The 25654-nt window shown below is 38.3% G+C and overlaps 1 protein-coding gene across 2 annotated transcripts in view; it reads left to right on the plus strand.

The window, feature by feature from the left end:
• Positions 1-3092: 3092 nt before the first annotated feature.
• UBQLN1 (ubiquilin 1) overlaps positions 3093-25654 on the plus strand; it is a 43873-nt gene continuing 21311 nt past the window's right edge. The window contains exon 1 of one of the 2 annotated variants that reach the window (XM_082611733.1): positions 3093-3515. In XM_082611733.1, the coding sequence (XP_082467859.1) occupies positions 3333-3515 (183 nt within the window). In that variant the 5' untranslated portion in view covers positions 3093-3332. The remainder of the gene's footprint in view (positions 3516-25654) is intronic. The other variant, XM_082611732.1, reaches the window with a different exon arrangement.

Genomic DNA, 25654 nt, shown 5'->3' on the forward strand with positions numbered 1-25654 from the left:
ACAGAGGGCCCTGGACGCCATGCCACAAGTTTAGATATTATTCTGAAAGTTTGGTGAGAGTTAATGACAATTTTCTGGGTGTCATAATGGAAGCTTAGTTCTGGAAGGATAACATATGGCACCAACAGAAAATAGTTTTGAGGATGGTGACTTTAGACTGAGGCAAAGGAATCTGTAGGTTACAGAATTAATGAGAGTGTGAACTAGACTGGTAGCAGGAGAAATAGTTTTAGATAACAGAAGGTATGTTACAAGTGATGAATTGTCAGGTGAAGTGTACAAATAATTATGATGGTCAGAGGAAAAAATTATTCTGCTTGGGTGTTTTCTAAGAGAGAAAGCAGCAATAATGGGCACAAACTCGGGGGGTGTAGTGACTTGAAGGAATGATCATAGGTGAGAAAACTACAATGTACATGTGCTTCTAGAGATGAGAGTAAATATGTTTGACTGCAGCAGATTGTATCTATAAAGTAATGGGAGTGAAGCTCGAAAGACCAGGAGTTAGTTGTAGAAGGCCTTGCATCTAGTTAAGAAGCTTGGGCTTCAGTTTTGAGACAATGGGAGTTTATGATGGATCTCAAGTAGAGGAGTAACATGATGAAGGCGTGTTATTTACACCACTTATTTGACATAACATATGTACCACCTTGTGTTATTATGTAAGTTTAATCCTGGACACAGGATTAAAGTTTGCTCAATAAATTCTTGTTGATTGACTGAATCGATTGACTCATTTTGTCAAGGAAGAATTCTTCTGCCATGTGAATAATAATCTCATTAATATACTTGAATTTTGAATATTGAGACTTATAAAAAGGGATCTATCCAGTTAGATCTGGCTCATATTGGCTTGTGAAAACTGAATGATAAATTTCAGGAATTTTGTGAGCAAGGACCACAAGTTGGTAGCTTGAGATCGGCCATTTTGCAAGTATTTACATCAAGGAGATTGGGAAATGCTAAAAAAGCAAAGCTTGTTTTCTGGAGAGTTGGTTATTAAACATATATCACCACGGCACTGCTTATCTCCACCTCCCTCCATTCTTCTACCCCCCACCAAGGTATTTGAGGGCGGAGACTGAATCTTATTTGTCTCTGTATCCTCAACACAGTATTTGGACATTAACGTGCTCAATTAATGTTTATAGAATGAATGAAATATGCTCTTGTAATATTTTTTTTGTTTATTTAATAAACAAAAATCATTCAAAAGAAATTCAAATAGAAAACTAGACCTTGCGGGCCAAATTAGATCCTATGCCTGTTTTTGTAAGTAGTTTTACTCGGACACGGCCAGGCTTAGTCATGTATGTATTGTCTATGGTTGCTTTGTGCTACAAGGACAGAGCTGAGTATTTGAGATAGGAAATGTATGGCCCACAAAGCCCAACATATCTACTATCTAGTCCTCTCTGAAAGTTTGCTGATCCCTGATCTAGACCCACACGTCCAACAGTTTCTTAAAAGGTAGGATGGTTTCTAAAAAGGTCCATAATGAATTACTATACTGTATATTCTTATAGATAAATTATATTACTTCATAAATTGTGCATAGACATCAGAATTTTGTAGAAATTAATGTAGACACAGATAATTATAGAGCAATTTCATAAGCGTAGGGTTAGATATAAATGGTTTTCCAGTGGTGGAACTTTCTACCTTGAGAAGTAATGATTACCTCACATGTAAACATAAGCAAATAGTCATCCTTTAGCAGAAAGCCTTGTGTAATTTGTTCATGTTATTGAACAATGCTGCCAGAAACATAGCTGATCTGAAATGATGTCTATATTGCAATTTATACTTTAAGAACTTCTCTTAGACACAGATTCCAAAATGGCTCTGCTAAAAAGTGGTCTTCATGCAAGAGTACTTATAGCCAGAACACAGTTGTACGGTTTAAGAACAGAAATACACAGTGTATCTTTGCATATTTGGGTCACGGTGTGGTGTCAAGAGTTTACATTTGCAATACTGGTTAATAAAGTTCAGGTCCAGTGCTGTACATTCCTTGCAAGTCATCTTTAAAGGCAAATGACGAGGTCATTTAAAATTTATAATTCTCTACGGGAAAATTAACTTCCTGTTATTTGTACCCATACTACATCGATAATAATTTTTGAACAACTACCTTTAATGCCACCTAAAGTCTGAAATGGAGCAGTAACTTAATTTGATAGAATATAAAATGAACACCTCAGCTACATTAAACTGTCCCAGTTGGGTAGGCACTCCTTGGGTACACTGTTTCTGCCCCAAACATCCTGGGGGACCGTATTCACAGAGAATTCAGGAGTGGGCTAGCAGGGCTGTCAGCGCGGGAGCGGAGGCCACTGTCAACACAGGTGGCCTGATCACCTGACCAAACCGGGCTGACCCGAGGGTGGGAAGCTATGGTCGTGGAGCAATGACTCCGCGGAATTGCGCAGGGTAGCTACTGGCGCGTACACCATTTTCCCTTCGTTATGATGAGGATTTTTTTTCCCTCCATTAACCTTTCACCTCCGGCGCATCGGACTGTAAGAGCAAGCGTTTAAAAATTTTCAAGTATGCAAAACTTAAGCACATTTAAAAATGAACCACAAAAAACCTCGCGGGCATTTGTTTCAGACCCTCCTCCCAGTAGGGTATGCGAAGCCAGAACAGGCGCGGAGTGAGGGCGCACCGTAACCGTGGGGTGTGAGATGACTGGGTGGAAGAAACTACCTAGCCCGCCAGCGCGCAGGCGCATTTCCGACCGCAGCGCCCAGTGGTCGAGCCCCCTTTCCAGTAATTTCGCTAGCCGTGACGTCATCCCCGTGCGCCCTTACGGTGCCTCCCAGAAGCCGCAAATTCATTTTTTGGTAAAGGGGTAAAAAGGAATGAACTGACCTCTTCCGCCCCGCTTTGTTTTCAGTCCTTCTCTCTGAACGCGCCTACGCTTTGAGCAATGGAGCGGGAGAGGGAAAGAAAAGCGGCCAGAGCTCCAAGCGGCAGCAGCCAGGAATGACTCGGCGACGTCGCCAGCCACGTTACCCGGCGTGCCTCGCGCAGCGCCGGCGGAGGGACGTGGGGGGAGGGGCGGGGAGGAGGAAGCGGCGGCGGTTGCGGATGTCGTTGCGACCGAGTGGCGTCTGAGCACAGGGCGGCTGCTGAGCGCCCGACCCGGGCCTGCGCCGGAGCCCACGCCAAGCTTCGCTGCCCCTCGCCCGCTAGGGCGGCCTTGCGCCCGCTGTCACTGAGGCGACGTGCCCCACGTTCTTCGCTGCTCGGGCTGGCCGGCTCTGGCGTCCCCTGGCTCCCCCTCGCTCGCCCGCTCCCTCCTGCGCGCCTGAGTCACCGCCGCCGCCATGGCCGAGAATGGTGAAAGCGGCGGCCCTCCGAGCTCCCAGGACAGCGCCGCCACTGCCGAAGGTGCCGGCGCCCCCGCCGCCGCTGCTGCCTCCACGGAACCCAAGATCATGAAAGTCACCGTGAAGACCCCGAAGGAGAAGGAGGAGTTTGCAGTGCCTGAGAATAGCTCCGTCCAGCAGGTGAGGGCCGCCCGAGGCTCGGGGCGGGGTGGGGATGGCGGCAGGACCTCCTCCCGCGGAGGGAGAAGGTTTTGCAAGGGCCTGGGAGGAGGGGGTCGTCCCCGGAGGTGCCCTCGGCTTTTCTCCCGGGCCTCCTCCCAAGTTAGATCACACCCAGGTTCGTGGGTTTGCACCTGGGGACACCGCAGAGGTTTGTGGCGGGGCCTCGCGGCCTGTTTGCGGGAGGTGCCGACGCCGCTTCCCTCAGCGCCTTCCTCCTGCTCGGGCGTCCGCAGACCCCCAGCCGCCTCCCCCAGCTCCCCGCCCCCAGCCGCCTCCCTCCGGCTCCTCACAAAGGAAAGGGACCCGCCACCTGGCTCCAGGCGGGGTGGAGGCTGGGCGAGGGTTTGCCTTAGCCTAGTCCGCGGTTTTGTCTTATGAAGGGAAAAAAAAAAGAGGGGGTGATCATTGTTTTACCTGCCTGCGGGTTAAGGTGGATTTTGGGGGGTGAGGATCACGTGTACATTTAGTTCTGCTGAAATCTTTCCCACCTTCCAGTCTTTAAAGAAAACATTAGCTATGATGTAGAAATTGCTTTCAGCCGCATCTTGATAGTACAAGGCTTAAGGAGAAAGGTGGATGACTTTCAGTGACGACTTGCTGGATTTCTTTTTACAGTATATTTGTTATCCCTTAGATGCTAATCGTTGGGGAGGATTTTGTTTCATTTTAGAGGGATAGCTATGTTCTTCAGATACTAGCGCTTGCAATCGGATAAAAGAGAACGAAATTGGAGTTACTGGAGAAAAATAAAAAATAATTTACGGCTTAAAATCTGTTCAGGAATACAAATTTTGTAGTTAATAATCTTGAGGAATTTAACAAATCGTTTTAGTTTGTTATTGAATATACGTCCCAGGATATTGCCCTAATTACTGAATTGATTTCAGGCAATGTGAACAGTTTATGAAGAAGCAAAAATTCCTGAAATGTACCTACAGATTTCCCTAGGAATAATAAATGATTGGGGTATTTTTTTATGTAATTCTGAAAGGTGGTGTGTAGTGAGAAACTTTGACCACCTATTGAATCACTTTTGGTCTTTCAATTCTCCTATAAAAATTTTCCTTAACATTTTAATATTTTGCGACATACAGGAGAATTGAAATAATCGTGCAGTGAACACCCATGTGTCCATCACCTAAGTTAGCGTTTTGCTTTATTTGCTGTATGGCACAATTAATCATTTATCAGTCAATTTTTTGGGTGCATTTCAAAGTAAGTTGCAAGTATTAGTACATGTTACCCTTAAAAAGCACTTAAGCAATGTGCATATCATTAACCTGAGTTCAGTTTTTAACTTAAAATTTTATTTACGTAAGTTTGACTTGCAGTGAAATGCGCACGGTTGCCACTCCATGAGTTTACACAAATACATACACCTGTTTAATCCGAAGCCTAATGGAGTTGTAGAACTTTGTAATTAACTAGAAAGTTCCCTCTTGCCCTTTTCCAGTCAGTTCAGTCACTCCCCTCTATCAACCAGTGTTTTGATTTTTTTCCTTCATGGACTTGTTTTGCTTATTCTAGAATTTCACATAAGTGGGATTATATGGTATGTACTCTTGGGAAAGGCTTTTTCATTCAGCTTAGTGTTTTTAAGACTCGTGTGTCCTCAGTAGTTCTTTCCTTTTCATTACTGTGTTGTCTTCCGTTGTATGAATATACCACCATAATCTATCCATTTTCCTGTTGAGGGTCACCTGGGCTCTTTCCAGTTAGTTGCTATGAGTACTCATACAAATCTGTATTGTTGGACAAATGCGTTTATCTCGCCTGTTAGAAGTGCTTAGAAGTGGAATGACTGGGTCATAGCGTAGCTGTAGGTTTAGTTTCATAAGGAACTATGTTTTTTAAAAGTGCTTGTACCATTTTACAGTCACACTGACAGTGCATGGGAATTCCCGTTGCTCCACATTCCTACTAACATTTGATAGTATCAGTCTTTTTTTAGTGGGTGTGTAGCCATATTAACTTTTGAAGCCCATAGTTCTATTTAGGATTCCTGGTTCAGGTCTTCACCATCCTGGCTGCTTTCAGCATTTTACTGTAAAAGATTAGAAATAAAGTCAATATTTTGTAAATAGTAGAATTCATTTAGTTCAGTTTATTATGCTTTTATCTGTGAGGATGTTTTAACTTTTTGTGATGGTGAAACTAGAATTTCAAATTCTGTGGAAGTTTTCATTTTACTTCTCTGTAACCAAAGTAAATTTTTAATAGATAAAATTAAAGTCTTTCTGTAGCAACTTTTTCTCATGGCAGTTGAATTTTTGTTTTGATGAATACTTTCTGTTGAAGCAGAAAACGTGATAAAAATTGAAGCTCAACACTGCATCACGAAGCAGAAGACAAATTGAACTACCTATGGGCTCTGTTAGGGGAAGTACATACAGAAAAATGTACAAGAATAAGAAAAGTAGTTTTCACATGGTTTGTAAAATTCTACTTGAAGCACAAAAAAAGATCTGTCATTTTATAATTTAAAATTTTTTCTAAGGGTTTCACAGATTTAAACTATTTGCTACAGATTAAAATTTGTCATTAAAATAAACTTAATGACATTGAGATTTCACTAAAAATGTTTAGTAAAAAATTGGGAAGTATTTGGTCCAGAAAATTCTTATCTAATCTTAGAGGTAAAGAAGGTAAGTAAAAGACCTACAAAAGGATAATATTGAAAGCTTAGGCTTTCTATCAGGCAAACCCCATTTTCTGCAATTTAAAATTTCTTTCACTGTTTCTATATAATGTAAATTCTCAGTACATTATGCTGAAATAGTATTTATATGAGCATGTTCTAATAATTGATGAAATTATATTAAATCTCTTAGGTATAAAAAAAGTTGTAAGGTGGTTATTAATTTTCTTATTTTTCCCTCAATTTCTGTTTGTATATAACAGGCAGAAACAAGATACTTTAATACAGTTTGTATTTAACATTTTTAACTTGTTCGATTGATAATAAAGCTTACACTTTTTAAAAATTAAAGTGAAATTTATTTTTCATTACGTACTCAGAATCAGTCGAGTAATGTTTAAATTTCTAACTAAAGGTGGTTAGAATATAAACTTCACTATGTATGTTCCAAGGTTGTTTCATTAATAAGGGTTTTCATAATATAAGTAGATTTTTAAAAATGTGTAATGGCAAAAAGTCCCTGTGTATGAGATTATGTTTTCTATTAATTATTCATTATTTTCTATGGGAAACAGTTTGAGGATTTCTAAGTGTCAACAAACAAGATGAAGTCCAGAGGAATGTTGTCTGTGTGTGAGTGGTTACAATTAGTGCAGAGAATAGAAGGGCAGTTCTGTATACTAGCTCCTAACTAGCTTGTTCTGGGATTTTGTGGCTCTCTAGATTATAGTGTAAGATTTTGAAATGCAGTCATCTGAAATATTCAGGCGGTGTATATTCTAGTTTTAGAAAATATATTTGTCACTTGAATCTTTTAGAAAAATACTAACATACTTAGACATAAGGTAAATAGTATATATTGAATAGAAGTGAACCTTTCCTTGATAAGGGAAATTACATTGCGTCAGTGTCATCATCACAAACATCATTTAAAATTATACTTTATAGGGTAGATCTAGAACTCTTGTCCACAGTGGTGCCACCAGCCACATCTGACTGTTGAACACTTAAAATGTGGCTAGACTGATTTGAAATGTGCTGTAGGGGTAAAATACACACCAAATTTTGAAAACTTGTGGCTTATTTCTTTGCATAATGTTTTCAACATTTATCCATGTTGTAGCATGTATCAGTACTTCCTTTTTATTGCTGAATAATATTCCCATGTATGGTTATATATGTTACATTTTATTTTTCCATTAGTTGAGGGACATTTGGGTTGTTTCTACTTCTTGACCATTATGAATAACACCTACGTGAATACTTATACAAGTTTTTTGTGGCCATAAGTTTTCATATTTCTTGAGCGTATGCCTGTGAGTTGAATTACTGGGTCATGTGATAGCTCTCTGTTTACCTATTTGAGGGACTGCCAAACTATTTTCCAAAGTGGCTGTACCAATTTTTATTCCTACCAGCAGTGCATGAGGATTCCAATCACTTTCCATTGTGTATAACACTTGTTATTGGTCTGTCTTTGATTGTAGTCTTCCTAATTGCTGTCAAGTACCTTACTGTGATTGCTTGGCTTTCTCTTGCTCAAGCAGCAGTTCTTAATATGGTCTGGGGGGTCCCCAGGGCCCTTCTAGGAGGATCATAAGATCAAAATTAGTTTCATGATAGTTCTGAGAGGTTATTTGTGTTTTTCACTCTAATTTTCTCACAAACAAGCAGCATACTTTTTCAGAATCTTTTAGATGTGAAACGTGAAAATCCAGTTGTCTTCTATTATGAGACTAAAGTGATTTGCAAAAATTTTAAACAGTGCTATTCTTCAAACTAGGAAAATAGTTATTTTTCATAAAGAAAGGTATTTAATGTAATGAGTTTATCTTGAATGAATTTTTCAAAGATTTCTCAGTCTTAATTTCTAGTATATCAATAGATATAACCTACATAAACAAAAACTCTGGGGTTTCAAATTTGTAAGAGTTGTGTCCTGAGGCCAAAAATTGCTGCAATGGAGTATTTAATAGATTACGTAGATACTTTTAAGATTGAGGATTGGGCTTCCCTGATGGCGCAGCGGTTGTTGGGAGTCCACCTGCCAATATAGGGGATGTGGTTTCGATCCCTGGTCTGGGAAGGTCCTACATGCCATGGAGCAACTAAGCCCGTGTGCCACAACTACTGAGCCTGTGCTCTAGAGCCTGTGAGCCACAACTGCTGAGACCAGTGTGCCACAACTACTGAAGCCCGTGCGTAGAGCTGTGCTCCACAACAAGAGGAGCCACCGCAATGAGAAGCCCGCGCACCGCAACGAAGAGTAGCCCCTGCTCGCTGCAACTAGAGAAAGCCCGCACGCAGCAGTGAAGACCAAAGCAGCCAAAAATAAATACATAAATTAATTAATTAAAAAAGATTGAGGATTGACTTCAGTAAGTTATTATTTCTTGCCTAGAGACTATGGTAGCCTACTGGTCAGTCTCCTCCATTAATTCCTAGAGCAATCTCTAAAAAATAGTAATGAGATCATTTTATTCTCTACATAAAACTAACAGCTCCATATTGATCTTGGACTTATATAATGTGGCCATGAGGCCCTGTGTGATAAGATTCCATCCTGTGTCTCCATTCTGACACCATCTTTCCTCCTTGGCTCTTGCTTTATTGACTTCTTAGTTCCTTGATCTGTTAATCACATTTTTTTTCCTGCCTCAGGAGTTTTGTGCAGTTTGTTCTTACTACCTGGAATGCCTCCCACTCTTTGCCCATTCTCAGTGCAAGGGTCACTTTCTCAAAGAAGTATCCCTGATTTTCCAGAGTTGGTTGGGTTTCCCCATTGTACTTCACAGCACCCTGTTTTTGGTCATAATTTATTACAGTTTAAAGTCTATATTTATGTGATTATTTGATTAATGCTTATTTTTTTGCTAGAGAGGACCTGTGATTGTTCACTATTGTGTTACCAGAGCTTAGCACATAGTATGGGTTCAGTAAATATTTGTTTACAAATGAATATATTGTGTTACTAGAGCTTAGCACATAGTATGGGTTCAGTAAATATTTGTTTACAAATGAATATATTGTGTTACCAGAGCTTAGCACATAGTATGTGTTCAGTAAATACTTGTTTACAAATGAATCTGTCATATGCATGATAATGTGTAATTAATAATTACTACCAGTTGTTCAGTCTTTACTGAGTGAAGTACAGTTGTCCCTCCCTATCTGCCAGGGATTGGTTCCAGGACCCACTGTGGATACCAAAACCCACAAATGCTCAAGTTCCACAGTCGCCCTCTGCATTTGTGGATTTGGACGGCTGAGTGTGTACATAATCTCATTGGTTTCTAGCCCTCCTCTCACGGCTTCGTTTTAAACTGCTCTCCCCTTAGCTCATCACTCTTGACTGCCACAGGGTGTTCACTCTCGCTTCTGGTTACTGGAACAATTCTTCTAGAATAGCCTTTCTTAATTGAGGATCTTCATCTGAACCACAGAGCACAGCAGGGATTTGAATGACTGTCAGTTTTTCCAGCTAATATACTTTTAAATGCATAGGAGAGAAGTTAATTCTTTACATAAAGTAGGATGTGCTGGTAAATGTTCATCAACTAGTTCTTTGGGAAAAAACAGCACTGATTTACTGTAGGGTTTGCTGATTTCCATTTGTAAATACCTCTCACCATGGAAGGTTTTAGGCTACTGATACTAAACTGGCTTACACAATTCCTGAAAATTCAGCAGTCTGAGCCGGTAGGAGCCATTGCTTACAGTGGGTGTCTTAAGGCAGGTGTCAGCAAACTAGAGTGGGACAAATCCACCATGCCCATGCATGTCTCTATTATCTGTGCTTTCAGGACAGATCATGTGGCCCACAGAGCTGAAAATATTTACTGTCTGTCCCTTTACAGAAAGTTTGCTGACCCCCGCCTTTAGGGCATTAGGGCTTACTGGATCTCGACCTTGTCACACTTCCTCAAAACCCTTCTCATTGGAAAATTTTGCCATGACTTAAGTTTAACAGTGTGACCAATAGAGATAAAATGCAAGCTACATATGTAATTTAAGTTTTCTCAGCCACTTCAAAAATAAAATTAAATTTTTATTAGAATATTTAGAACATAAAATTTACCATCTTAACCATTTTTGAATGTACAGTTCAGTGACATTAAATACATTCATATTTTTCTGCAACCATCACCACCATCCATCTCCAGAACTCTGTTCATCTTGAAAAACTGAAACCCTGTACCTGTTAAACAATAGTTCCCCATTATCTCCTCCTGCCAGCCTCTGGCAACAACCATTCTACTTTTGGTCTCTATGAATTTGACTACTATAGGTTTCTCATAAGAGTGCAATCATAGGGCTTCCCTGGTGGCGCAGTGGTTGGGCGTCCGCCTGCCGATGCAGGGAGCGCAGGTTCGTGCCCCGGTCCGGGAGGATCCCACGTGCCGCGGAGAGGCTGGGCCCGTGAGCCATGGCCGCTGAGCCTGCACGTCCGGAGCCTGTGCTCTGCAATGGGAGAGGCCACGACGGTGAGAGGCCCGCGTACTGGGGAAAAAAAAAAAAAAAAAAAAAAGAGTGCAATCATAGTATTTGTCCTTTTGTGACTGACTTATTTCACTTAGCGTAGTGTCCTCAAGTTTCACCCATGTTGTAGCATGTGACAGAATATCCTTCCTCTTTAAGGTTGAATGATGCTCCATTGTATGTGTATACCATTGTATGTATATACCCACTTTGTGTATCCATTCAGCTGTCAATGTCACTGGGTTTCTATTATTTGGGTATTGTAATGTTAAATATGTTTTATTTAACCTAGTATATCTTAAGTATCATTTCAACATGTAATTGATATTTTAAAAATTGAGATATTTTACTTTTTTTTCATACTAGGTATTCAAGATCTGGTGTATATTTTATACACACAGCACATCTCAATTTGGACTAGCCACATTTCAAGTGCTCAATAACCACATTTGGTTAGAGACTTCTGAATTAGATAGCGTAGCTAATAAAATCTTCATGCTTCGTTTCCTACTTACCTCTCTCCCTTTATTCACTGCATTTCAGCCATTTTTAAGTCTTTCCCTCCAACTATCACTAGCTCTTTCCCTTTTTGAGCTTTTGCCAGTGCTGCTAATGACAGTAACATAACTACTTATTCCAGGCTTATCAAGGCATACTGCATTATTGTTATTTTTTTTAAGTTTCACAACTTTATGATGAAAGTACTGTTGTTACCTCTTTTTTAAAGTGAAGAAACCGAAACTCAGATTAGTAATGTGATTAAATTTATACGCCTGTTAAATAGTGGAGCCTAGATTGAAATCCAGTGACTAACTTTGGAGCCCACACCTAACCACTGCTCCAAGCTGCCTTGACTTTCCTCTGGTTGGCTTTTCAGCCTTTGGGTTTATTTAAATGTCAGTTCATTAAAAGTTGATTGGACTCACCAATCTAAATTAGATCAATGACTATAATCTCTTGATACCATTTTGTGATTATATGGACTTTTTCCTCTCCATCCCATACTGTGAGAATTTACAAAGGGGTGTTTTGCTTACCTCTTAATCCCATTGTACCTGCCTAGTATTGCACTTGGCACACATTGAGTAATGCAAATATTTATTGAGTGAAGGAACAAATAGTGTTTTAAAGATTTATTTGCAGTATTTTGTACTTAGTTGGGACTATTTTAACAATGTGATTAATGTGACGTTTATTCTTAGTTTAATCAAATGTCTAAAGGCATTATTTTAGTTGTTTTTGTATCTGAGCAGCTTAAAAAGAAAATCCCATTAAAATTAGGATTGGGAATTTTTTAAGAGACTAAAGTTGCGATCTCCAAATCTGTTTGATGCAAATATTACTGAGTTAACAAATTCCATTTATTATAGGCATAAATAAAATGTATATATATGCACCTCTATTTTGCAACTACTTTCATTACAAGAAGATCTGAACCCTGGTTTGTTCCAGGTAAATTTATGCCATTCTGAGTTAGTTTGATGTTCTGTAGATATGACAACACGGACTGCTTGGTTTATTGATTAAGCAGCTTCTATACAGATTTCTAGACTAGTAAAACGTTTTTTGATAAATTTTTTATAGCCTTTAAAACTCTCTCCAGTTTTTATAAAGGATATGGCTTTATTCATTTTTAAAATACAGACTGCAAAGAAAATGAAATACATTATGCATGCTGTTACTTTAGGAAGTTCAAATGATGTAGAAAAGTATGAAATAAGGGGACCCGTTCAAAAAAAAAGTTACTCTAAGTGTGTATCTATCTATCTGATTCTGTCCGGAAAAGTGTTTCTCTATTTACCCATATATAATTTTCTATTTATTCCTGTTAAGCAGATGGATTATTACCCACACTTTTACCTTACTCTTTTTATTTGTATTTTTGCAGTCTTTCCATATTGGCATGTGTAGAGCTAACTCATTCCACTATTTGTGATTATTTGTGTTTATATATTAATATTTTGAGAAGTGAGTAAAGGGTGTTGTCATTGTTAGTATTGAAATGTGGTCTGCATTTTGGAGAGAGCATGAACCTTGGAATTTGAGAGATCTGACTTTGGGCAAGGCGCTTTACACCTCTGAGCCTCACAGGCCACATTTTTAACATGTGATATAATATCTGCTTCACGAGATTGTTCGGAGGATTTCATGAGATAATATGTAAAAGTACCTGGCTCAGAGTTTATATACTTTACTTGTATTGGTTTCTTTCCTCCTGTACTCTTGTTTGCCAGTGAATTGAGTCTTAATTTTTTTGTAGTAGAAGGAAGAATGCGAGCATGTGTAAGTGAAACATTTTAGTTTGTGGATGTTAGATTTAGGTCATAGAAACTCCTAGAAATTACATTTTTATTGATAATGCACTATAACATTTTTGACTGAGTGTTCAGTTTTATATTTATAAGAAGGTGCCCTTTTCTCATATAGTTGCTTATGTCTCTAGTTTATCTTATACCCAACATCTTCGTGTAAGATGTATGCAGTGTTTTTTTTGTTTTTGTTTTTGTTTTTTTTTGCGGTACGCGGGCCTCTCACTGTTGTGGCCTCTCCCGTTGCGGAGCACAGGCTCCGGACGCGCAGGCCCAGCGGCCATGGCTCACGGGCCCAGCCGCTCCGCGGCATGTGGGATCTTCCCGGACCGGGGCACGAACCTATGTCCCCTGCATCGGCAGGTGGACTCTCAACCACTGCGCCACCAGGGAAGCCCGTTTTTTTTTTTTAATATATATTTTTAAAATTTATTTTTGGCTGCGTTGGGTCTTTGTTGCCGTGTGCGGGTCTTTCTTTAGTTGTGGTGAGCGGGGGCTACTCTTCATTGCGGTACGCGGGATTCTCATTGCGGTGGATTCTCTTATTGCGGAGCACGGGCTCTAGGCATGTGGGCTTCAGTAGTTGTGGCACACAGGCTTCGTTGGTCCGTGGCATGTAGGGTCTTCCCTGACCAGGGCTCAAATATGTGTCCCCTGCATTGGCAGGCAGATTCTTAACCACTGCGCCACCAGGGAAGCCCCTGTGCAATGTTTTTTAATGAGGGTACTTTAAGGTTACTCAGGCTCAGGCATTTGTTGCAATAAATTTTATGTTTCTACAGAGGAATAGTGTTTGTGGACTGCCTCTGTCTAAAGCTGCTTTGAGAATTTTTAAGATTGCTAATTGTTTTTTTTCCTAAGTCAATATTACTTAGTTTCTGATTTTTTGTTGTAGTATTCAATAAAAGTGTAGTAGGTAAAACAGACATAGAAGTAAAGTTCAAATGTTAGAGATCAAATTTTGGAAAATTTGAAGCCACTGTAAACTATTTTCTCTGCCTTTTTTTAGAGTGCAGAATAGAAGTTTAAGGATATATGAAGTATGTGCAGGATTTTTGGCTCTTCTACAAACACATAACATTGTTTAAATTGATCATATTTTGATTAAAATTTTATAAAATGCAGCTTATTTGGGAAAGTATGGCATATCTCTTTGATATGGTACAGTTAAAAACTAAGATTTATTCATTTTTGTTTCTAGTGGAGTGGCAGGCAGCTGAGTGTCGTAATCCTTGGGTTTTGTAAGTTTCTTCCAAGCTTTGGGTAATTTACTCAGAGTAAATGAATATTACATTAGTTTATTTGGGAGTAGTTCTCATACCTAAATTGTTTGACATCGGTTGTTTGAAATGTAAAATGTATTTGTATAAGAATCAGATTATAATAGGTAGTCAGATTATACAGTTTCCCTTTGTATGGTACTAGAAGTATAGCTGTACCCTATCTCTGTCATAATGCTTTCCAGCTTTCACCATGAAGTGCTACAAACTCATACTTTTGAATTGGCTTAGGTGCCCCTCAGAACCAAGAGTTCCATGAGGCTAAAGGATCCTAGTATCAGTGATGTTAATTTTCAACAATGCTGTAATTCTGTAGGAGGAAGTTATTTCTTATGGGTCTTGTTAAGGACTTTGGTTTCTTGAGATTTTGTTGTGAGGATTGAATGAGATGATGTGGGGTGTGGTTCCAGGCACAGTGTAGCTGCTAAATTAACAATGAATGTAAATGCTTTTTGAACTGTGTGCCTTAGGTTCTTACTCTTTTGCATCTAGGATACCATAGAGAAGCCGGTAGTCTGTCCAGAAAGCCCACCTATCCTTCCTAACACTGACAACTCATGGCTAGTAGGATTCCAGCCCTTAAATATTACTAAGGGCTCAACTAAACTATTCACAACTGTTCTATAAGCATTTGATGCTAGATAATGATGTTCATGGATGACTGTCTCTTATTCTTGGGTGATCATCCCTGCTGTGATTCACATGTCTTAGAGCCACTCTGGTCTGCTACCTAAAACTAAGGTATCTTTTTTTTTCTCTCCCAAGACAAGTTTTGTTTATTTATTTTTTAATTTTTATTGGAGTATAGTTGATTTCCAGTGTTGTGTTTCAGGTGTACAGCAAAGTGAATCAGTTATACATATATCCACTCTTTTTTTACATTCTTTTCCCATATAGGTCATTACAGAGTATTGGGTAGAGTTACCTGTGCTATACAGTAGGTTCTTACTGGCTATCTATTTTATGTGTAGTAGTGTGTATATGTCAATCCCAGTGTCTCAATTTATCCCTCCCTCTTTACCCCCTGGAAACCATAAGTTTGTTTTCTACATCTGTGACTCTTAAAACTAGGGTATCTTCATCCCAATTTGTTTCTGATGACCTACCCAAGACAAGGTATATGATAGCTTTCTGGCTAGTTGAGTCACTTGAAATTGGATGCTCAGGAAAGTTGGTCATTTACATTTCGACTTCCTGCTGTTTCTTATTTGTAGGGCATTCACAATCAACTTTTAAACCTATTTTAATTTAAGTATAGTACAGAAGAATGCACACATAAATGTACAGCTTCATTTATTAGCACAAAAGTTAGAAGCAGAATATTATCAACTTCCCAGATGTCACTTGTGATCCCTTACAATCACCACCTCCTCTTAACTACAACTTTTCTCACTTTTGACACTATGGTTTTTGCCCCTTTCCTCTCTTTTAACTTATGTTAATGATACCTTATGTTAATGAAATAACATAGTTTATTGTCATTTGTGATAGGCTGCTTTTGCTCTACATTGATCCATGGTGACATGTGACTGTAGTTCGTGTGTTGTCATCGTGTGTAACAGTCTATTGAATATATCACAATTTGTTGTACAGTTGAGGGTTTGGGTTGTTTTAAGTTTTGGGGTAATAAAGTTTGAACTTCCTTGAACGTGTCTTTTGGTGTATCTGTGAACACATAATTCATTAGATAAAATCCTAGAAGTGGAATTGTTGAGTCATAGAATAACATACATTCAGCTTCTACTGTGAAATGTTTTTCTGAAATATGTGAATTTATACTTCTGTTTGCAATATATGTGGATTCCAGTTGCTCCAAATCCTCTGCAACAGTCTATAACAGTCTTTTTAAATAGTACAACAACTTTATTTTTTTATTTATTTTGGCTGCATCAGGTCTTCGTTGCAGCATATGGGATCTTTTGTTGTGGCACCCGGGCTTCTCTAGTTGTGGCCAGCGGGCTCCAGAACGTGTGGGCTCTGTAGTTGTGGCACACGGGCTTAGTTGCCCTGCGGCATGTGGGATATTAGTTCCCCCACCAGGGATCGAACCCGCGTCCCCTGCATTGGAAGGTGGGTTTTTAACCACTGGACCACCAGGGAAGTCCCTGTAACAGTCTTTATACCGGACTGTTCGGTGGGTGTGTCACTGGTTTTAAAGTTACCTGATGTTAATTAGGATGACTCCCCTTCCTTTGTATTATTGGCCATTTAGATTTCATTTTTGTGAAGTTCTTATTTCAGTCTATTGACTAGTTTTCAGTTGGGTTGTCTCTTGCTGATTTTCATGCTTTATGTATAAAATCTGGATTCAAGCTCTCTGTTGGTTTTTGGTATTGTAGATACTTTTTCTCTGTTGCTTATCTTTTTACTCTATTAATGATAGTTTAATTTATTGTGCCTTTTTTATGGCTAAATCTTTTTGTGTCCTGTTTAGGAAATCTTTTCCAGTTGAACTAATTTTTTTTTTCTTTTTCTTTTTTTTGCGGTACGCGGGCCTCTCACTGTTGTGGCCTCTCCCGTTGCGGAGCACAGGCTCTGGACGCGCAGGCTCAGTGGCCATGGCTCACGGGCCTAGCCGCTCCGTGGCATGTGGGATCTTCCTGGACCGGGGCACGAACCCGTGTCCCCTTCATCGGCAGGCAGACTCCCAACCACTGCACCACCAGGGAAGCCCTGAACTAATATTTTATTGATTCATCTTTTTGGTACTGTTTAATTGCAAGGTACTGTTTAATTTGCATGTAGTTAGAGTACATACTCCATATGATTTAAAATTTTTGAAATATGTCGACTTGCTTTATGGACCAGTATATAAGTTTGTAAATGTATTTAAAAAGAATAATTATTCTGTAGTTGTTGGGTACAGTGTTCTATACATGCCAGTTGGGTCATCAGTTAATTTTGTTGTTCAAAGCTTTTATATCTTTTTTTTTTTTTTGCCCTGTTTTATTCTATCAGTTACTGAGGTAAATATGCTAAACTATCTTACTTTACTTTTGGATTAGTCTGTTTTTCTCTAGTTCAATTTGATTTTTGCTTTATGTATTCTGAAGCTGTATTATGTACATATATACTTAAAGTTTTATCTTCTTGTGAGTTGAACACTATAATGTTGAAATGTCCTAGTTGCTTTTGTATTAAAGTTTGCTTTTTCCAGGGAACTATATTCAATATCATGTGATAAACCATAATGGAAAAGAATATGAAAAAGAATGTATATATATGTATAACTGAGTCATTTTGTTGTATAGCAGTAATTAACACAACATTGTAAATAAACTACACTTCAGTTTAAGAAAAAAGTTTGCTTTGTCAATTAGAGTAGCCTCACTAACTTTATTTGGTTAGTTTTTACATGGACTATCTTTATTCATTCTTTTTATTTTCAATCTTTCTTTTCCTTAGTAGTTTATGTGTATATCCTTTTTAAGCAGCATGAAGTTGGGTTTTTTAATCCAGTCTGGCAATTTTATCTTTTTAACACATAGTCTGTTATGTAATCACTGATACATTTGATTTATGTTTACCATTATACTATTTGATTTCTGTTTTTCCTGTCTCTTCTATGTTGCTTTTTTCTCTTTCTTTTGGATTGTTTTGTATTATTCCAATTGTTCCCCCCTTTTTCCCAGTTGCCCCTTTTATTAGGTTGGTAGATGCATGCTGCTTAAACTATTCTTTTAGTAGTTATCCTAGAGATTACTATATGCATCTTATAAAATGTCTAAATCAGTAAGTACTTGTACTTTCCAGTTAATTCAAGAACCTTAGAACAGTTGAACACTGTTCACCTGCCTGTGGACTACACTTGATCTTCCTTCCTTCCTTCTTTCCTCTCTTCTTTTCTTCCTTCCAACACAAGACATTGTTACTAATGCTTTATAAAGTTGGTTTTTATTTCAATTTATTCTTTCCATTTTTTTATTCCTTCATCTAGGAGAAGATCATTTTCTTTTGTCTGAGGAACATTTCCTGTAGTCTGTGTATGCTGGGTGACAAGTTCTCTGTTTTTGTGCATCTGAAAATGTCTATTTTGATTTCATTTTGAGGGATTTTGCACTGGATATAAAATTTTAGTTTGCCAATTACTCTTCCCCCTTTATAATTTTTTTTTGTGTGGTACTCGGGCCTCTCACTGTTGTGGCCTCTCCCGTTGTGGAGCACAGGCTCCGGATGCGCAGGCTCAGCGGCCATGGCTCACGGGCCCAGCTGCTCCGCTGCATGTGGGATCTTCCCGGACTGGGGCACGAACCCATGTCCATGTCCCTTGCATCAGCAGACGGACTCTCAACCACTGCGCCACCAGGGAAGCCCTTTTCTTAATTTTTAAATCATGGATAATTTCAAATATACAGAAGTAGAGATAATCGTAAATTAGCCCTGCCATGAATCCTTCACCCAGCTTTGACAATTAATTTTGGAGCCATCTTGTTTCAGGTGTACTTTCCCTTAAGGGCCCTCTCCATACCCCATTATTTTGATGCATCTCTCATGCCTTATATTACTTCATCCTTTAATATTTCAGCATGTACCTCTAAAAGCTAAGGATTCCTTTAAAAAATGCAATATATTTCCTGCTTTACCAATTAATAATGTCTTAATTTCACCAGTCCAGAATTTCCCCATTGTTTCAAAATGATTTTTAAGTAATGTTGGCATTAATTTATTATTATGTAGTTTTAACTTTTAAAAAATACTTTACTTTTTCGAGCAGTTTTGGATTTACAGCAAATGGAGCAGAAAGTACAGAGTTCCCATACTCCCTGCTCCCCCTACTTTAACCTCCCCCACCATCGACATCCCGCCCCAGAGTGGTACATTTGTTACAATTGATGGACCTCTATTGACACATCATTATCACTCAAAGTTCATAGTTTAAGATTCACTCTTGGTGTTTTGACAAATGTATAGTGTATGTGCTCTACCTCTACCCTAACTCCTGGCAACCACTGATCCATTTACTGTCTCCATAGTTTTGTTCTTTCCAGAATGTCGTCTAGTTGGAATTATACAGTACATAACCTTTTAGATTGGCTTATTTGACTTAGTAGTATGCATTTAAGGTTCCTCTATGGTTCTTTTCATGGTTTGATAGCTCATTTCTTTTTATTGCTGAATAATATCCCATTGTCTGGATGTACCAAGATTTATTTATCCATTCACTGGTAGAAGAATTTCTTGGTTGCTTCCAAGTTTTAACATTAATGAATAAAGCTGCTATATACATCTGTGTGCAGGTTTTGTCTGGACATAAGTTCTCAATTCCTTTGGGTAAATACCAAGGAGAGGGTGATTGCTGGATCGAATGGTAAGAGTATGTTTAGTTTTGTAAGAAATTGCTAAACTGTCTTCCACAGTGGCTATACCATTTTGTATTCCCATCAGCAGTGAATGAGAGTTCCTATTGTTCCATATCGTTGCAGCATTTGGTAGTGTTATCTCTTTTGGTTTAGCCATCCTAGAAGTTGTATAGTGCAGTCAGTCTCCTTATTTTAATTGGCAGTTCCCCTAATGGCCTATGATACAGAGCATCTTTACAGATATCCTTATTTGCCATCTGTATATCTTCTTTGATGAGATGTCTGTTACAATTTTTTGCCCATTTTTTAATTCAGTTGTTCAGTTCTTGTTGAGTTTTAAAAGTTCTTTGTATACTTTGGCTAACAGTCCTTTATCAGATGTGTCATTTCCAGATATTTTCTCCCAGTCTGGCTTGTCTTCTCATTCTCTTGCAAAATATTTTTTTTTCAAGTGGGATCCAAATAAAGCTCACACATTGCAAGGGACTGATAAGTTTCCTATTTTTCCTTTTCTGGCAAGTAGGCTTTTATTTCTTTTTCCTGCCTTGTTGCATTGGCTGATATTTATAATATGCTGTTGAATAGAGTGAATAGAGAGCAGACATCCTTGTTTTGTTACTGATCTTAGAGGGAAAGCATTCAGTTGTTCACCATTTCTACACCAAATTGTAGATATTTTGTAGATGCACTTTATCAGATCTGGGTAGTCCCCTTTTATTCCTGATTCCCTGGGACTTTCGTCATGAATGAATGGTTTCAAATGCTTTTTTTTTTTTTTTACTGTCAATTGATAAGACAGTGTGGATTTTCTTTTTCTTTTGTCAGTGTGGTGAATTATTGATTTTTCAAATGTTGACTTACTTAGCCTCACATTTCTAGGATAAACCTAACTTGGTAATGAAGAATTATTCTTGTTCTATATTGCTGGATTTGTTTGCTAGTATTTTACAGAGGATTTCTGCATCTGTGTTCATGAGGGATATTGGTCCCTAGTTTTCTTTTCTGGTTTTGGTATCAGGGTAATATTGGCCTCACAAAGTAAATTGGGAAGTGTTTCCTCTTCTGTTTTCAGGAGAGAGTGAATGAGTCCTGGCAGCTTGAGTCTTTAAAGAAATTGGTCCATTTCATCCAAGTTGTCAAATAATTGCATGTAGTTTTCCTTATTCTATTAATAAAATCTGTGAGGTCTGTAGTCATTTCCTTCTGTTGTTCCTGATATTGCTAGTCTATGTCTTCTTTGTTTTTTCTTGGCCATTCTATCTAGAGGTTAATCAATTTTACTAACATTTTAAAAGATTTTTCTCTTATTTTTCTGTTTTTATTTTGATTTCTGCTCTTATTTTTATTTTTTGTTGGGTTTCATTTGCTTGTCTAGTTTCTGAAGGTTGAAACTTAGATTACTGATTTGTGATCTTTCTTAAATTTAAGCCTTTAATACTGTAAATTTTCCTAGGCATTGCTTTAGCTGCATCTCAGAAATTTTGACATATTGTAACTTCATTTTTGTTCAGTTGAAAATATTTTCTAATTGCTCCTCAAGACTTTCTTTTTGACCCATGAATTATTTAGAAGTATTTTGTTTAATTTGGGAGTTTTCCAGATATCTTTCTGTTATTGATTTCTAGTGTAATTCCATTATTGTCAAGGAATATACTTATATGGTTCAATTATTTAAAATTTCCAAGGTTTGTTTTTATGACCCAGTTTATGGTCTTACCTTGGTTGAGTGTCCCTTGTGTACTTAAAAGTATCATTTCATCTATAGGTTCTCCTCTGCTTTTGCCCTGTAGCAATTTATTTGTTAAGGACACCTTTTTTGTTGATTTTAGTAGCTGTATCCTTTTAATGTCACTTAATGTATTCCTTTATTGCCTACATATCTGGGGGAACTTTATTAGACCTAGAGCAGGCAGTGGTTCTTAGTAGTGTCCATCAGAATCACCTGGGAAGCTTGTTAAGCCATAGATTACTGGGCCCCATCCTCAGAGTTCCTGATTTGGTTGGGGCCTGAGAATTTGCATTTCTACCAAGTTAACCTGAGAATGGCGAATGTTGCTCATCTGGGGACAGCACTTTGAGAAGTACAGCAGTTTCTCAATCTTGTTATTGATTACATTTGAGTTGGAAAATTCTTTGTTGTTGGGGCTGTCCTGTGCATTGTAGGATGTTCAGCATCTTCGGTCTCTACCCACCAGTGGTACTTAAGCCCTGTTGTGACAACCAGAAATGTCCTTAGACATTGCCAAATGCTTCCCAGGGCAGATAGAGGCCTCCATTCACTTTAGGAACCTCTGCTTTAGTGTGACTAACTGGGGAAAACTCTTAGATCTTTATCTCTAAGTTTGTTTATTTTAGCCTGGTTAGATTCTCCTTGGAGACACTATATATTATAATCTTTCTGCTTGGATGTTGAAGGTCCAGATGCCAGCATTCTGTTTGATAGGTGTGAGGTGAAGGGGGAAAGGCTCAGCATCTGGTATGTCTCTGTTTACTTAATCTTCTGTTTTTAGTGTTTTATGTCTGTTCGCAATGTGTCTGGTGTGTTCTTTAGTTCAGAGACCCTCTGTTCCCCTTCCAGAGAGAAAAAAAAATCTTCTAGTCTTTTGTTGGGTTTGGGGAGGGACAGTTGCTTGCTTAGTGTGCAGTGAAGATGTGTCTGCTTCTTAGACTTTCAAATCCCCTTATTTTAGCCCTTAGGCACCTCTCACCTTATACCTTATCCTCAGCCTCTGGTGGTACCATGTCAAGTCTTCCAGGAATTCTGTAGATTGTGGGGATTGAATTAGCTTTTAGCTTGGCTTTCTGTATTGCCAGTTCAGGATTCAGTTCTCTTGGGTCCACTGGATGTCTGGGTTCAAAACTTTGTTCCAGTTAAGACCAAAAGGTCTCAATTTGTTCTGTTGTCTGAGTTTCTGCTTTAAAAATTTCTTTGTGCAGATCGTATGTCTGATAAGACTTGTATGTAGAATATATAAGGAATTTTTACAGCTCAATGATAGAAAGGCAAATAACCCAATTAAAAAATGGCAAAGGATGTTAATAAAGTTCTCCAAAGGAGACATATAAATAAGCACATAAAAAGATGCTCAACATTGTTAGCCATCAGGGGAATGCAAATCAAAACTACTGCACATCTACTAGGATGGCTATTAAAAAAACCAGTCAGGTAATAAATATTGGTGAAGGCATGGAGAGATTAGAACCCTTATACATTGCTGGTAGGATTGTACAATGGTATAGCCATTAGCCACTTTGGATAACACTTTGGTGGTTCCTCAAATGATTAAATCAAGAGTTACCATATGACCCAGTAATTTTATTCCACATCTAGGTATATACCCAAGAGAAATGAAAATATATGTCCACAGAAAAACTTGTACATGAATGTTTATAGCAACATTATTCATAATAGCCCAAAGGTGGAAACAGCCCCACTGCCCATCAGTTGATGAATGAATAAACAAAATGTTGTATATTCATACAGTAGAATATTGTTTGGCCATAAAAAGGGATGGAGTATTGATATATATACCATGACATGGATGCACCTTGCAAACATTGCATATTATATGATTTCACTTATTGTGAAATGTCCAGAATAGGCAAATCTATTTGACAGAAAGTAGATCAGTGAGTGGTTTCTTTTTTTCTTTTTTTGTTAAATTGGTATCTGTGGGGTCACTGACTTCTTTTTTGTTTTTTTTGGCTGTGCCACGTGGCTTGCAGAATCTTAGTTCCCCAACCAGGGATTGAACCTGGGGCCCTGGCAGTGAAAGTGCCTAGCCCTAACCATTGGACCACCAGGGAACTCCCCAATTAGTGGTTTCTTATGGTTTGGAGTGATGGGAGAATAGGGAGGTGATAGCTAAAGGGTACTGGTTTCTTTTTGAGAAGATGAAAATTTCAAAATTGACTGTGGTGATTGTTGCACGTATCTGTGAATATACTAAAAACCATTGTACACCTTAAAAGGGTGAATTGTATATGTGAGTTATATCTCCATAAAGCATGAAGAAATCTTTCCTCGTTGTTTCAGTGGGCATTTGAAAGGATGTAAGAGATGTGTGTCATCAATCTGGCATCTTACCTTCAAGTCCTAAAATGTGCTAAAATGCTATATAATTGTATGTTAAACAATTAAATTATATATTTTGGAATGACATGAAGTGTATCAAGGATTCTGAAAAGGATTTCTTAGTTTAAGGTTAAGAAACACAAACTTAGATTAACCTCATTTTACATATGAAAATGTTTTGATGTTCTTGAAGTCAGACCTAGATTTCAAGCTTAACCTAGCAGTTTATTAGCTGTGTCACTGTGAGAGGAGGGGGACATATTGAACCTCTCTGTTTCTATATCTGAAATAGATTAAAGGTCATCTTCTTCAGTTACTGAGGATTAAAAGAGCTGGCATTGTAGTAGCTACTATTTATTGACCACCACGTATGTGACTGATGCTTGAATTTTACATACATTCTCATTCAACCCTTATAAAAACATGTGTTCTGCTCGTTATCTTATTACTATTTCTAATAGCTGCCAAAGGGAGAATGAGATGTTTAATAATAGGAGAATGGTTAAATCATGGTTTGACTTACTTCTTTATATAGAATATTGTGCTAATGGTACTTTAAAAAGATTTTTCTTGTTGGAAATTGCTTATCTTAGGTGTAAAAGGGTTATATATCATTTATGTCCTTTTTTTAAATTAGTTTTTATTGGAGTATGGTTGCTTAATAATGTGTTAGCCTCCACTGCACAACAAATGAATCAGCTATACACATACAGATATCCCCTACCTTTTGGACTTCCCTCCCATTTAGGTTACCACAGTGCATTAGGTAGAGTTCCCTGTGCTGTACAGTATGTTCCTATCAATTGTCTATTTTATACATAGTATCAATAATGTATATGTGTCAATCCGTCTCCCAATTCCTCCCACCCCACCCCTTTCCCCCATACATTTGTTCTCTGTGTCTGTCTCTATTTCTGCTTTGCAAATAAGATCATCTATACCATTTTTCTAGATTCCACATATATGTGTCATTATAAGATATTTACTTTTCTTTTTTTTTCTTTTTCTTTTTTTTTTTTTTTTGGCGGTACGCGGGCCTCTCACTGTTGGGGCCTCTCCTGTTGCGGAGCACAGGCTCTGGACGCGCAGGCTCAGTGGCCGTGGCTCACGGGCCTAGCCACTCCGCGACACGTGGGATCTTCCCAGACCGGGGCACGAACCCTTGTCCCCTGCATCGGCAGGCGGACTCTCAACCACTGCGCCACCAGGGAAGCCCTGCTTTTCTTTTTCTGACTTACTTCACTCTGTATGATGCTTTCTAGGTCTGTCCATGTCTCTATAAATGACCCAATTTCATTCCTGTTTATGGTTGAGTAATATTTCGTTGTATATATGTACCAGATCTTCTTTATCCATTCCTCTGTTGATAGACATTTAGGTTGCTTCCATGTCCTGGCTATTGTAAATAGTGCTGCTGTGAACTTTGGGGTGCATGTGTTTTTTTGAATTATGGTTTTCTATCATATATTTTCAAATAAAGGAAGGAAAATTCAGATGGAAAAGGTCCAGAATATTTATTGCAGTATAATTTCGCATTATCTATATGAGTTTTTAAAAAACCAGTTGGTTACATTGAATGTTGTAACTTGATTATGGAAAATTTCATTTATACACAAAGGTAGAATGTGATGAACTTTTGTGTACCTCTCATTTTCAACAGTGATTGGCATATGGCCTATCTTGCTTTATATTTGTATTCCTCTTCATCTCCCTTCCTGCCCCTGCAAGAAAATGTTAGATATCATTTACTGTGTCTTTCCACTTACTGTGACAACCAAAAATATCCCCTTTTATTTCCAAAACATTGCCTTGGTGATAATGCTATCATCTATCGAGAGCCACTTCTGTAGGGCATTGGTGTATGTAGGGCATTGGGGTAAGATGTGATTCTTTTAATTTCTTTACCACCCTGAGGTTTCCTGACTTTGACAGTGGAGTAAAAAAACCTAAGTATACAGGTGATTTTGATGAAGCTTTGAGAAACTGATCTAGTGTAGAATAAGTAAGCTTTTCTTA

The sequence above is a fragment of the Mesoplodon mirus genome (genome assembly GCF_964341445.2).
Source record: "Mesoplodon mirus genome assembly, chromosome: 1".
NCBI lineage: Eukaryota > Metazoa > Chordata > Mammalia > Artiodactyla > Ziphiidae > Mesoplodon > Mesoplodon mirus.